A 14,993-nucleotide genomic window follows, 5' to 3' on the forward strand; every position below is an offset into this window, starting at 1 on the left:
CACCATAGTGATAAGGGGCTCAGACTCCTCTCAACTCTGCTGTTCATGCCTCTTTCCCCCTTGAAGTAGGGATGCATCTTCAATTTTAATCTAAGGCCAAAGTTTTTCTCTACCAGGCTCCCCACTCAAGCCAGCAACATATTAAATGGTTCCCACCACTCTGTGGCAGCTGTGGGAACTCTCCATTTTTACAACCCTGCACTTAGAACAACCATTTTGTTTTATTCCTGGTCTCTCACAATAATCAAAAGCTCCCACAAAATAGGACACTAAGAAATTAGTGAGATTTGTACCTATGAAAATGGAATGGCTTAAGGAAAGGAGGACCTTATCTGACAGAGAAGTGTTTGTGAATGAAGAAACAAGTAGTATGGGATTTGCCTTAGGAAACTCCACAGTGTGGGGTGTTGATATGTGCAGTTAAAACGGGAATAGCAAAAGCTGGAAGCCATGAATCTGGGAGAGAAGAAACAGGATGGCCAACTGATGTCATCCTCTGTGCTCTGGGCAGAACTCCCATAGCATAACCCAGGGGCTGACATATCTTGACAGCCTTTCCATCCTAGCCCTACATGTTCGAGCAGCTGGAAAACAACAAGCCACAATTTTCTTTTCCATCCTATTTTGAATACAGCAATTCAAAGGGAAAGCAAGTCAATTATAAGAATCAACCATACGTACACAGTATCTCCATGGCCCAGTCGTCCACCATCCCCACAACCCCAGGAGTACACTTCTCCTGTCGCTGCCAGAGCCAAGTAGTGGTGACCATCAGAATGGGCAGCGATCTTTACAATGTTTCTGGAGGCAAGACCCTGGACCAGCTGTGGGGCCTAAAAGGGTAAAAATGGGAAGAAAATTACAAAGCAGTCCAAGGACAATGAAAACAGCATAACTCTTCTCAATTATGCATCTCATTTTAACAAACTCTCCTCAAACTAAAAAACATGAACTTCTAGAGGCTGCCATCCAATCATCCAGATGCCTTGCCCACTACCAACAGAAGAGCAGGCAGCCTCCAAGTGCTCTGTGACATGATTAGGCTACCTCCACACAAGTGAAATTCACAACTCAAGGTAAACAGCACCTTCCTTTAACAGGAACATGCTCTATCCCCAGAAGGCCCAATTCCCTCATTTGTTACTATCTGGACCCCAAAGTATACTGAGTTTACACATGGAAAATTAATTTACAAATGGGAATCATGATGGGCAATGCATGTTACTGTAAAGAGCTCCTGATCTTTAACGACTAAGAAATTCTTCCCCAAATGATCTTAATTATTTAAGATTATTAAGTACAACTAGTAAAACACAATGAAAAGATGTTTCTAAATCTTCAGAAATCAAAATGACTTACAGACTAGAATTCTGTAGCACCTGTAAAAGAGAAGTGCCCATAAAGGGAAGTGATCTAGGCCCCAGAACACCCACCAGCGTGTCACTGTTGTAGGCCTGAGTGTACACACGGCCATTCCTGGACAAGATCAGGAAGCGCTTCTCTGCACAGGCAATCTGCGTGACCCCCAGGTTGGCAAGTCCTTCACACTGAATTGGACCAATCACATTGGCATAGTATTTCCATCCTATTAACCCCCATCCTATGACTTCTTGCAATGATCCCTGTAAGATAACAAGATAAGGAAACATTTACTTATAGTGGCAAAAATACTTCTTTCTTCAAGACGAAACCAGAGAGGGAGCCAAACCATAAGAGACTCTTAATCTCAGGAAACAAACTGAGGGCTGCTGGAGGGGAGGGGAGTGGGAAGAATGGGGTGGCTAAGTGATAAACATTGGGGAGAGTATGTGCTATAGTGAGTACTGTGAATTGTGTAAGACTGACGATTCACAAACCTATACCCCTGAAACAAATAATGCATTGTATGTTAATAAAAAAAGTTATATTGCACTTTATAAAAGCAAAAGCAATGAAAACTTCAGGTATCTACATAAAGTGTTTTGAGAAACTAAGAACAAAACAAAACAAAACAAAGGAGTATTTCTTTCTTACTTCAAAAGAAAGAAAAATTTATGCTAAGAGTAACACTGAGGTATCACAGAATAAAAACAAAGCATGTAAAGAAAGCTGATCTAAAACATCAAAATAAGTTATAACATTCCATATTACCTCATTTAACAGGTAAGATGATGAAGAAACTGAACAGGCTATTCTTCCACACCATTTCATTTTAACAGAAACCACTAATAAGTAATATAAGTAAAACTTAAACATACTTTTAAATGCTTGGCCTGTATCAGGTTACCATTTTTGTCATAACAGGAAGAAACCTGAAAGCCTAAGTACGAGGCTGAGAAACAAGTAATCCTAATGCTGGGTGTGGGTGAGAAGGATCAAGTTGTATGTGAGCAGTTTTGTGATAATCAGCTAATGTGTCCACCCACATCAAGTACATCACCACTGGTGTATGCATATGCGCAAACAGAGCAAATGTACAAGGCTAATCATTGCAGCAGTATTTGAGCAGCAAACTTCTGGCAACACAGTGTCCACCAAAAAAATCATGATAGATCCATACATAGAATACTGAGTTGCTTTAAAATAAACAAAGAAGTTCTATTTATTAATAGATAAAGCTCCTCAGTATATACTGTGTAGTGAAAAAAACAAGCTACGACAGGCTACCACTATTGCTAATACCAGAGATGTTAAAAGGATATGTAAGAGATAAGTTAAAAGCAGCAGGTGCAAAACCAGGCAGACGAGGGGACAGGAAAAAGAATCTAACAGTGTCCTTGCACTTAATTTTGACTTTTGAATCATGTGAATATACTTATTTGGGGGAAGAAAAAAAAAGACTCTGAAATCAAACATAAATCATGTTAAAAATAAAAAGTTAGACCTGGATACAAATCCAGGATTATTCTTCGTGATCCTGGCAAAATTCACTGCCACTACAAATGGCAGTCTTCTCGTCAATATAATGGGACAGTACTGTGATGAACAGATGTAATTCTGTATGTGAAGTCCTCAGGGGGCCTACACTGGCAGGCTCTTCACACATATAGATTAGTGCTACCACGCTCTGAGTAGCATCAAGATAGTCCATGGTCTAAGCTCCTAGTGTACAAAAAAGGCACTGGAACTTCCCTGAGGAAGGCAGGAAGTCATGTGGTTGTTTGGATAAAGGAGAGCTCTATGGGGACACATCCCCTGACAGTGAAACCTGGGACAGTGGATTGGGTCCTACACCCCTGTGCACCTCAGCTTGCTCATCACTCACTGTGACCACTGACAACACTTTAAACTGTATACATGTTTAAAAGCTGTAACCAGCTCCACCCCCAACACCAGAAAAAGTCTCCATATTGGCACAGGGTGAGAATCTAGGAGTGCTACTAACTGCAGAACATACAAAGAAAACTGGTTTCTCACATACCTTATGAGATGTTGGTGAGCTACACAAAGGCGGCATACAGGGAGTAGCGAGGCGGTCTAAATGGGCCATGACAACAACTGCAGTTTGTCTTAAGTCAATGGCAAGCTCACTGTCTTGTGGAAGAGTAAGGTACCTCAGGAAACTCTCGTTGGGGCTCAAAGGACCAGACAAAAGCTGGGAAGAAAAAAGTAAGTAGACTTCGGGAGAATTGTGGAAAAATTAAAGTAACACAATTAGCCCTTAGCCACTCTTTATATTTTGGTAGTCACAGTTATGCATTATCTGTAAATCTACTCCTTTTGGCCATTAAATGAGAAGTGTTACTGATGCAGTGACTCTATATATCCGATACATGTTTACACACTTGCTACAAAACTACACAGAGCAGTGCCTGCATATTTATACATGCATACTCCACACAGGTCAATGACATGGCCCAGTTACCCTGCAAACTCACCCCTCCAACAGCCCTCAGAATACAGAGCAAGCTTCTTAGGAACACAGCAATGCACCTCAAACTGGCTTTGCAAACTGAAAACCAAAACCACTTGTTTAAACGTAAATGCCACCTACCCTGGAGAAAACCTAATGTTACCTACACATTAAGTAACAAATTTCATTTTTCTAAAGGCAGAATAAACTTACTCCCATTAAAGACTACCAAGTGATAGAAAAATTAATTTTAATGGAATGGCTGCCTTTCCAGGAAAGACCTACAAGATCAAATTTGTACCTCTAAATAGAAACAACCCCAGGAATTCAGACCCAGGAACTAAGCAGGCCCTCCTCTGCCACCAGTCTCACTGTTCTAGGACTAAACAGTGATGACTTAGGTGATATGCTCCACACAGCGCTCTGCATATAGGAAGGGCCAACAAAGTAAGTCACTATTTTTAATGCTCCTTTTCTAATATATACTTAAAAATGTGTGTGTCAGGGGCACCTACTGAGTAGCTCAGTTAAATGTCCAAATCTTGATTTCAGCTCAGGTCATGATCTCAGGTTTGTGAGATCGAGCCCCCCCAACTGGGCTCTGCGCTCAGTGGGGAGTCTGTTTGAGACTCTCTCCTTCTCTCTCTCTGCCCTCCCCCTGGGCATGCACATTTTCTCTCATTAATAAATAAATAAATCTTAAAAAGAAAAAGAAGTGTGCATATCAGATTTCGTTCTGTGCTGAAGTGCAGCTGGCACTTACTGATCTGAGGTCTTCTCCATAAATGGCATATGGAGGAAGATGTACCTGACTTCACTAAGCAGGGTCAAAACAAATAAACATTAACCACTAGGCAACTACATGACCTCACAGTAAAGCACATCCTCTGGCCCAGGCACACTCCATCCCACACAGCTGAGCCTCAAGTCCTCGTGCCGCCTCCCTACATTATCAATGCAAGTAACCATAAGGATGTGCTTGACTTTGTTTCTGAAATATTGTCAGAATGTTTACCCTACTAACTAACTCCTTCATGGAGGTGAGCATGCCTTCTTTACATCTTCCAGAGCATCTTAAACTTACTCCCCATCACAAACAAAGCAGAGCCAAAACAAGTTTCTAGGCTGCTAGAAACACACAAGCACTAAACCTACAAACACAAAGGGCTCAATGGCTCCAGTTCAGCAGAAAGAAAACTGCAAGGTCAAAAAGGAGCAGAGGAATCTCTCTAAAAGTACAAGTTGATAAATGCCAAGAAGTACATTCTTCCTACTGAGTACACACAATCCAGAACACACACACAGAGGCCACGCCATCTGAAACTCACCCTACGACATTCCACACCTATCCCACATCTGACTCACTCTCTCCCCTAAAGACAACCACTGCCAAAGACATGCATTCTGGTCTTATTTATAAAAGTCTAACTCTTTTAGGATAACTGAATCAAGACAGCTATTTAAATGCAAAATCTTGTTATGATACTTACGTGAGTATCACCCTCTGTATGAGGGGCATCTTTACTGCAGATGATGCTTTGGAATCTTTGCAGCAAAGGGAGAAGGGGAGCGCTGGTGCCCTGGGCAGACCGCTCATTGTCAGTTTCCTGGGTCCCACTGTCCCACAGTTGAAGCAACAACAGGATGGCTGATAACATTTGGCTGAAAGAGAAAATACCTTTATTCTCTAGCAAAAACAAATTAGCTTTTATTGCCATGGTCTGTCAAAAATAAAAGGCAGGTTAACTAACTAAAATAGAAGAAATACTTTATATTTGAAAGGATACTACTAAAATAATCCCATGAAACCAATTCTTGGCAGTAAAATCACTGAATCAATGTCAAGATTTTAGCACACTCGAAGATATCCATACACAAGATACCCACACTCGAAGGATAAGAAATATAAAATCAGTTAAGAAACTCAAACAAGAATTTTTTCTATGTTAAAGGAAGCTCCACACCAAGCATGGAGCCAAACCCAGGGCTTGAAATTACAACACTGAGCCAAAATTAAGTCAGATGCTTAGCCGACTAAGCCACCCAGGCACCCCTCAAACAGCTTTCTAAAGGGAAATCCTAGGACCTTAATTAATGGAATAAAAATCACTTGTGAGAAAAATTAAAAGAAAAAAAAAAGAACAGCTCCTACACCACTAAAAAGTTAAACACATACATAGTTAAACACTACTAAAAAGTTAAAAACATAAAAAAGGAAATAAAGAAAACCTAAGCATACCCACGTCTGAAAGAAGAGGAAGTCCTGGGATGGGATATGGCTCTTTGATTATAGAAGACCACCACATGCTTTATACAATTACAAATATTTAGTGAAATCCCAGAAAATGAAACAAATGTTCAAATAGAGACATTTCCCTGAAATGCTCTCAGCCTGAGGCACCCCTCACCTAAGAGTGCCTCTCTGCACAGCCAGCTCTAATAGGATGGCCAGGGCCAGGTGCTGGTCCTGCAGGGGGATGGTTCCTGGTCCTTTGGTACCAGGCGTTCCATGAACATCCCTGAAATGAAAGAACAAAGTAACATGAGAGCTTAAAGATAGCATGTATATTTTTAATATTTAAAATCAAGTTTCTGAGACTTATTACTCGAATTTAATAAGAGATTTTAAAGCATATAATTAATTTGTAAAGATATTTTCTTATTAAAAGAATTAATTCAGATACTATAAGATGACTACATCAGAAAACATATTCCAGTTTCCACAGCATAAAATTATTTTTATCATTATTCAAGTCATGAGTAGAAAAATGTTTAGATATGTCTCTACTTTCAATGACATGTATGGCTATTAGAATATCCACATTCCTCAATGGAAATGAAGAAACATTAACTTCTAAAACTATCAGGCAAATAAAGGAAAATGTCTATGCTTATTTTTATCTCTGATCAAAGGAATATTTCAACTTTCCCCCAATAAAAAATAACAAGTCTTCTTGGGTTAACCAAGATAGGAAGGGAGGACCTTCCAACATCACCATTACGGTTGAATTTTGAAATTACAGTTGACCCTTGAACAGGTTTGAACTGTACTGGTTCATTTATACAAAGATATTTTTCAATACGTATGTTGAAAAAATTTTTGGAGATTTGCAATAATTTGAAAAAACTCACAGATGAACCATGTAGCCTAGAAATACCAAAACTTTTAAGAAAAAGGTAGTATAATAAGAATACAGTAAATAATATATATAAAATATGTGTTAATCCACTGTTCAGGTTACCAGTCAGGCTTCCGATCCACAGTATGCTATTAGTTTAGTTTGGGGGAGTCAAAAGTTATATGTGGATTTTTACCTGTGTGGAGACTGGTACCCCTAGGCCCTATATTGTTCAAGGATCAACTGTAATTCCAAGGCTATTTTCAGGGCCCCTAGCCTTAAACCTTGTTGAAATGCCCTCATCAGCACGCTAGGATGCTGAACTCACAGCCTGTTGGCATAGAGACCAGAGGTGTCCCTGCATACTAGACAGAACACAGCAGTGACCTCTGGCAAAGGAATGAGAAAACACTCACTTTTCCTTTAATTATGTCCTTACTGCTGAATTATGTCTTGAGTATATACATTTTCTTTATTTTTTTCTTTTATTTTTTCAATGTTCCAAGATTCATTGTTTATGCACCACAGCCAGTGCTCCATGCAATACATACCCTCCGCCTGACTTTATATTTAAAAACTCTTAACAAAAATACATAGCACCCAAGACCAGAGTTCATGTCTTTCCTTACCAAAAAATGATTCACATTCAAAAAATTTTTAACACTAACATGAATAGATGTAGGTTTAAACATTTTGATCTTGAGTAGTTGTTTAATCCCACATTGTCCATCAAGACAATACCCCTCACTCAGAATGGTAACATCCACATTCTCACTGAGAGGCCCATAACAGGTGCTCAAACACTTTATGAATGACTAATTTCCAAATCATAAAATATCTGAAAAAAATACACTACAAAAGCATCTTTCATTTTCCACCTGATTCAATATGACAGCCTCCTGGGTCTAATCAGAATATCAAAATCAAATCTTTGAAAACCTAAAAACCAAGATCTAGAATCACAGAGCTGAGGATGGCCTGGAAACACATACCACAAACCTTCTGCTCTAAAGAGAAGAAAGTGAGACGAGACTTTGAAGCATGTTAGAACCATTCATGTAGTAAGATAAAAAAACAAAAAAACTCACCCTGTCACGACAGATCTGAGGAACCTGGTTGCTCTCTCTACCACTTCCAGCCACACAGAAGACACGGTGCTCTCATCAAAGAGTGAAGCCTCAGGCAGGGCTCTCAAGGCATCCAGGGACTCCTGCAACAGCTCGCTGCAGAGATCCGCATCCTCCCCTGGGCACACACATGCATCAGAGGAGGCCACCAATTCCTCAGGCAACAATGACAAATAAAGCCCTCCCCACTTTCTCAGAGGGGCCTCCTACCCCATCATGTGAGAGGAAGCCACTGTTCCATTTTCAATCCCTCACTTTCCTCTCAACAAGATACTCCAAGAACTCAGGAGTTTAGAACTTAATACTAAGTGCCCCAAAGTCAGTTCTTTATTTTATGACTCTGCCATGTGCAATCCTAACTTCTTGTTCTAGAAAATAAATCAGCATTGATGTACACTGTAGTGGTTTACCTGGGATGTATGCACATACATACTTTTCTTTCTTTCTTTCTTTTTTTTTTTTTTTAGGTTAACAGTCCTAGAAAATCAGACAGACTGAAGCCTCTCATTCTACAAACAAGAAAAATGAGGCACAGAGAACATACAGGATCAGCCCAAGGGCATGTGGTGGCAGAACGGAGAAGACAATCCAAGTCTCCTGATGTGGGGAACTGAACACTCTGGACCCACATACCTGACCGCCAGGCCCTGCGTAAGAAGGCAAAGGCAAAGGAGAGAGCTGCTCGGGATCCAACTCTTGCAAGACCTTCCACTCCTTTGCCTGTGGGCCGGGAACTGTGGACAACACACATGGGAGATGTGATAACTGGTTAGTCAGAGGAATGTGCAAATACTAAATACTAAAATAAGTAACATGTAAGGATGTGTATAAAAAAATGTGATGAATAGGTTTCTTTAGACAGCAGAATGTCAATGTGTGACTTTTAGTTTCATATATAAAAACTTTTATCAAATGTTCTTTGTAAAGGAAGTTTTCTCTTTAAGAAAAAGATATTTAGAAAGAATTTTAAATGACCTGCTGAAATGTCCACAAAATGATCTCTGGGAACTGATATTATGAGTCAGGGAGAGACACATGATAAACAGAAAATTAACTGATAAATACATAAATGGGAGGTTAAAGGTCATGAAGTAATGAAAAAGCAGTGAGGGGGTTGAAGAACAGACAGAGAACAATACGACAAATGCCTGAGACAGCACCCAGAAATATGCAATCTGTATTTGCTTTGGACTCTCTTAGGTCTATATGATGACCAGATTAGAGACCCATGTATATATCCTATTCTCTTTCACCCCCATCCTGCTGAGCTTATCCTCTCCTGAATTTGGTACTTATCATTTTCATGTTTTTTAAGTTTTTTATTACTTATATTGTAAAGTTAACAAGATATGCTTGTTTAAAAAAGCTATACAAATGGCATACCATAGAAATCATTCTAAGAAAAACTAGAATATAAAAAGTGTACACTATAAACTCAATCATGCCTAGCAAGTAATTTTATTTTCAACTTTACACTGTTGAGTATTTCTACTATAGACCGTATTCTTCAAACTTACTAAAACTCGCTTTCACTATTGGGGGAAATGCTATTAAAAATGGGTAATGAGGGGCGCCTGGGTGGCTCAGTGGGTTAAGCCGCTGCCTTCGGCTCAGGTCATGATATCGGGGTCCTGGGATCGAGTCCCGCATCGGGCTCTCTGCTCAGCAGGGAGCCTGCTTCCCTCTCTCTCTCTCTGCCTGCCTCTCCGTCTACTTGTGATTTCTCTCTGTCAAATAAATAAATAAAATCTTTAAAAAAAAAAAATGGGTAATGATATGGAATCACTGTCCCAAGATACAACAGCAAGTAAAATTAGCAGTAAAGAATGTGGGGACCCCAGAAAGGCAGCTAGTATGCACATATCTATGAATCCTGAGCTTTAGGAGGGGGGCTCATGAGGAGACACAGAAAACCTTAATGAGTGACTGCCTCTAATAAGGGGACTGAGTGTCTGAGAGACAGAAATAATGAAATTTAAACTTTATTTCTGAATGAGAAATACAACGGTCTTTGAAACAGAAAGAAACATGCTGAGTCTATTCAGATGAGGTAGGAGGAGCCCTCACCAGGAGAAAACTGCTTCAGAAGAAACATGAAACTGGGGTTCCCCCTCAGGCAGTTGTAACCTTGGCCCTAGAGAAAGAGCCCAACAGTCCTAAATCTGTACAGTGTAAGAACTGCTATAACTTCAGTAAGTCACTCTCTATTTTACAGATACTCAAGGAAAACAAACAAACAAACATTAAAACAGCTTGGTCCCACACCCATCCACAGCAGTAAACTATCCAACCCACTGCTCCTTGATAAAACCCATCACTATCCAATTAAGTTGAGAAATGAGGAAAAGAAATCTATAAAAACTTAGAAGATATCACTACACATCTAACAGAATAGCTAAAACAAAGAAGCAACAACACCAAATGCTGACAAAGATATAAAACAACTAGACCACTGATACACACTGATAAGACTGTAAAACTGTACAGCTATTTTGGAAAGAGGATAGCAATGTCCTACAAACCTAAACGTAAGACATAAGAATTGAACTCTAGGGCATTTATTCCAGAGAAATGAAACAGGTTCACACAAAAACCTGTCCACAAATACTCTCAACAGCTTTATTCATAATGCTCAACAACTGTTAATAACTGAGCTGTCCTTCAGTTGACGAATGGCCAAACAAAATGAGGATCACCTATGACACAGAATTCTACTATGCGATGATGATACATGCAACTACTTGGAAAAATCCCAAGGAGATAATGCTGATTGAAAAAAGCCAAGGTTACATACTAGACATAAAGAATAGATTAGGGGCTGCCAGAGGATAAGGCAGAGGGGAGGGGAAAAGGAGGTATGTGTAATTTAAAAAGAATCCTGGTCCTATACTCTAACTGCCTCAGTGGTAACAGAAATCCACACCTCTGATAAAATCATATGGAAACACATGCAAATATGCATGTACACACAAAAAGAGGTAAGAACATGTACAACTAAGGAAATCTGAGTGAGAGAGGTAATCTGTATCAAAGTCAATATTGTCATTGTGATAGTATACCACAGTTTTGCAAGTGGCTACCATTGGGGAAAAGTAGATGAAGGGTAGAAAGAATCTGCACTATTTCTTACAACTCCATGTGAACCCACAATTATCTCAAAATACATTTTTTTTTAAATTAGGAATTTGGCTGATTTAGTGAAAGGCAGATTACAATTAATCCATCAATACTTATGTAACCACAAAGGAAAAAACACAGAGAAAAATCAGTTGGGGTTTCAGCCACTTCTGCATCTTAGAGAATTCAGTCTCATTCAAAAAACACACAGGAGTGCTTAGACAGTCTCAGAATCTACCACCCGCATATGCAGAACCCCTCTCTGATCAATGATCTCCATGATCATCAAAGGATCACTCACTTCCTAGTCAAGAAGGGAAGAAAAAACTATGCTGCTCACTAACACCACAAAGGTAGGAATCCTCTGTCGCTTGGTTTAATTTACCTTAAAACTACTATCAAATATAGAACATGTAAGTGATTTCAACTAGATTTTTAAAAAAGTGAAACATGTTAAATTTAGCAAACAAAACTGGTAGACAGCTACATTTTGAAAAAATAAAACTTCATACAAGCCTTAACCATTCAGTTAATGTCTCAGAAAATGTGCTGATGTATACCAATATATTAAAAAAGATTTGCCTGAAAGAATCTCTTATAATAAAAGAATATCACATTAGGAAGAAAAAAATAAGCATCTAAACTACGTAAATATTCCCTATCCAGTAGTAAAATAAAAAAATGTATATATAATATTCAGACCCCATTTGCAAAAATCTAGACATGCTTATCTACACTCTTGCTGGCTTCCAGTTACTGACAGGAAAGGATTTTAAAATAGGGGCACAAATTATGAAGCATAGTCTGTTAATCTGAGCAAATTAGCAAACCCATTCTCCATATTATACAAAACATACAAAAAAAAATACAAGAACAAAATATCTTAAGATGAAAAACGGAACTATAGGGCAAGCTGTACTTAAACTTTCTTAAACAAAACAGCCTACATTTTATATTTAGCTGGTATCAAGATTCCTTCTTCATTATATTATTACCTTTTTTTGTCCACAGGAGGCAAAGAAATGCTGCTACTTTTCCACTTAACTTTAACATTCTCCTGGAAAACAGTTCTATTCAAGGCGATGAAATATCGTTCCAAGATGACCAGCCTCTGCTTGAGTCTCAGGGCTGAAAGAGTAGTAGTGGCTGACTGGATGGCCAGAGCTTGCTGCTCTTTAACCAACACAGAAAGACATTCCTTCAATTCATTCACATCTAAAAAATAAGAGAAGAAAATACCCAACCTCTCAATATCTTGCCTATAGTTTGCTACAATGCTGATAAAATGGATAATAGCAATAATATATAACACCTGAGTACTTAATATGTGCCCATAAACAGTTTTAAGCACCTTACACACCTTACACCTTAAGCACCTTACAACTTACCTATGAGAATTAAGTAATTCTCATAGTCACCATCAAGAGGTAATACTGTACATGATTTTAAGGAGCAGGAAACTAAGGCACAGAGAATTTGATCAAGGTGACCCAGAGGATTATGGCACATGAGACAGACCACTCTTAGTCACCATGGTATGCTGTCTCTCTGAAGCACTGTAATAAAGCTTTTAATACAAAATTATAAAGTCAATACTTCTCGGCAGCGCATTTCCTACACACACAAAAAACTCTATCCATTATATTCATGTTATATAGCCAAACTCAAAATAAAAATGTTTCAATAAAATTGTCTAGCATATATGATTCATGAAAGGTAATAAATTTACAGGAATATTTTGGAGGAAGATAAAATAATTACAATTGATGCTTAAACAACACAGTCTTAAGCTACACAAATCCACTTATACACACTTTTTTTCAATAAATACATTGGAAAATTTTTTGAAGATTTCCAACAATGTTTAAAACCTCACAAACAAATCACAAAGCCTAGAAATATCAAAGAAACTTAAAAGGTATGCCATAAATGCAAATATATGTGTAACTACTATTCTATCATTTACTACCATAAAATATACACAAATCTATTATAAAGTTAAAAGTTATCAGCTTACACACAAAAATACTTACAAAACCCCTACAAGGTTAAGAGAAATGTAAACAAACCTAAAGATGCAGTATTAAATCGTAACAGCATAAAATTAACCACAGTACATACTTAATGTAATGTACTACTCTAATAATTTCATAACCACTCACTTGCTATTGCAGTGAGCCAAGTGTTCCAAGTATCCGTTTAAAACAACACTAAATGCTAATCATCTCCACATGAGCAGCTGTCCCAGTAAATTGTGTATTACAGTAAAAAGTGATCTCTAGTAGTTCGGATGTATCTTTCACTTTGTTTAGTGCAATACTGTAAACCTTGAATAACACCATGGGATCCATACGTAGTGCCACTAATGATGCCGGATGTGCACCCAAGAAGCAGAGAAAAGTCACAACATTACAAGAAAAGGTTGAATTGTTTGATAAGTACTATAGATGGAGGTCTGCAGCTGTGGTTGCCTGCTATCAAGATAAATGAATCTGGTATAAGAACCAATGTTAAGAGGCACTTGGGTGGCCCAGATCAAGACCCACATCAGCCTCCCTGCTCAGCAGGAAGACCGCTTCTCCTTCTGCCACTCCCCCTACTTGTGTTCCCTCTCTCACTGTTTCTCTCTCTGTCAAATAAATAAATAAAATATTTTTTTTTAAAAAAGAAGAGGAAATTCATGAAGCTGACAAAGTAGTCACACCAGCAGACACAAAAACATTGTACTTTCTATGAAATACCTTTTCATGCAGTACTAAAATTGCAGCTTTTTTTTTAAAGATTTTATTTATTTATTTGACACAGAGACAGAGATCACAAGTAGGCAGAGAGGCAGGCAGAGAGAGAGGAGGAAGCAGACTCCCTGCTGAGCTGAGTGCCCGATGTGGGGCTCAACCCCAGGACCCTGAAATCATGACCTGAGCCAAAGGCAGAGGCCTAACCCACCGAGCCACCCAGGCACCCCAAAAATGCAGCTTTTATGTGGGTGCAGAATTGCTGTAAGAAAGGAATACCTGTATAGACTCTAATGATATTTGAGAAAAAGCAAAGTCATTATATGATGACAACCTAAAGCAAAAGGAAGATGAAATTCAAAAGCTGGAAAATTTGATGCCAGTGAGTTGCTTTGGTAATTTCAGAAAGAGATTTGGCTTAAAAAATGTCAACAGGAGAAGCAGCTTCTGCCAATCAAGAGGAAGTAGACAAGTTCCCAGATGCCATTCAGAAAGTCATTGAGGAAAAAGAAAACATGCCTGCACAGGTTTTTGATGCAGATGAAAGTGTCCTATTTTGGGGGGGAAAAAAATTCCACAAACAGCATTTATTACTGAGAGAAGTAAGCACCAGGACTTAAAGCAGGCAGGGATAGATGAATTACACTCTTTTGTACAAATGCAGTAGGTTTACAATCAGGACTGCCCTTATCTATAAAGCTCCTAACCCCCCCTCCCACCAAGATAAGGGGCCAAGATAAACACCAACTGCCAGTTTTTTAGTTGTCCATCAAGAGGCCTGGATGAAAACCCTTTTTCTGGAAAAGAAAGGGAACTAATCAGTAACAAGAAAACATATGAAAGTACAAATCACTGGAAAGATAAATACATAGTAAAGGTAAGTGATTAATCACTTACATAAAGTGATAAAAGACAAGATTAGGAAAAATAACTACAACTACAATAACTAAAAGATACATAGGATAAAAAGATGTAAATTATGACATCAAAGCATAAAGCATGAGGGTGAGGGTAAAAATTCAGAGCTTTAGAATACTTTCAAACTTATGCTGTTATCAACTTA

General features: G+C 38.6%; 1 protein-coding gene across 5 annotated transcripts in view; it reads right to left on the reverse strand.

Annotated features, from left to right (window-relative positions):
* The window catches only part of HERC2 (HECT and RLD domain containing E3 ubiquitin protein ligase 2), a 239,496-nt gene that overhangs the window by 172,518 nt on the left and 51,985 nt on the right, over window positions 1–14,993 (reverse strand). For all 5 annotated transcript variants that reach the window (XM_059371738.1, XM_059371740.1, XM_059371741.1 and 2 more), the window contains exons 5-12: window positions 12,191–12,410; window positions 8,712–8,812; window positions 8,040–8,196; window positions 6,241–6,351; window positions 5,323–5,494; window positions 3,401–3,574; window positions 1,434–1,622; window positions 682–833 (exon numbers count right to left, since the gene is read on the reverse strand). In XM_059371738.1, the coding sequence (XP_059227721.1) occupies window positions 682–833; window positions 1,434–1,622; window positions 3,401–3,574; window positions 5,323–5,494; window positions 6,241–6,351; window positions 8,040–8,196; window positions 8,712–8,812; window positions 12,191–12,410 (1,276 nt within the window). The remainder of the gene's footprint in view (window positions 1–681; window positions 834–1,433; window positions 1,623–3,400; window positions 3,575–5,322; window positions 5,495–6,240; window positions 6,352–8,039; window positions 8,197–8,711; window positions 8,813–12,190; window positions 12,411–14,993) is intronic.

Source organism: Mustela nigripes, chromosome 13 (assembly GCF_022355385.1).
Source record: "Mustela nigripes isolate SB6536 chromosome 13, MUSNIG.SB6536, whole genome shotgun sequence".
Classification (NCBI taxonomy): Eukaryota; Metazoa; Chordata; class Mammalia; order Carnivora; family Mustelidae; genus Mustela; species Mustela nigripes.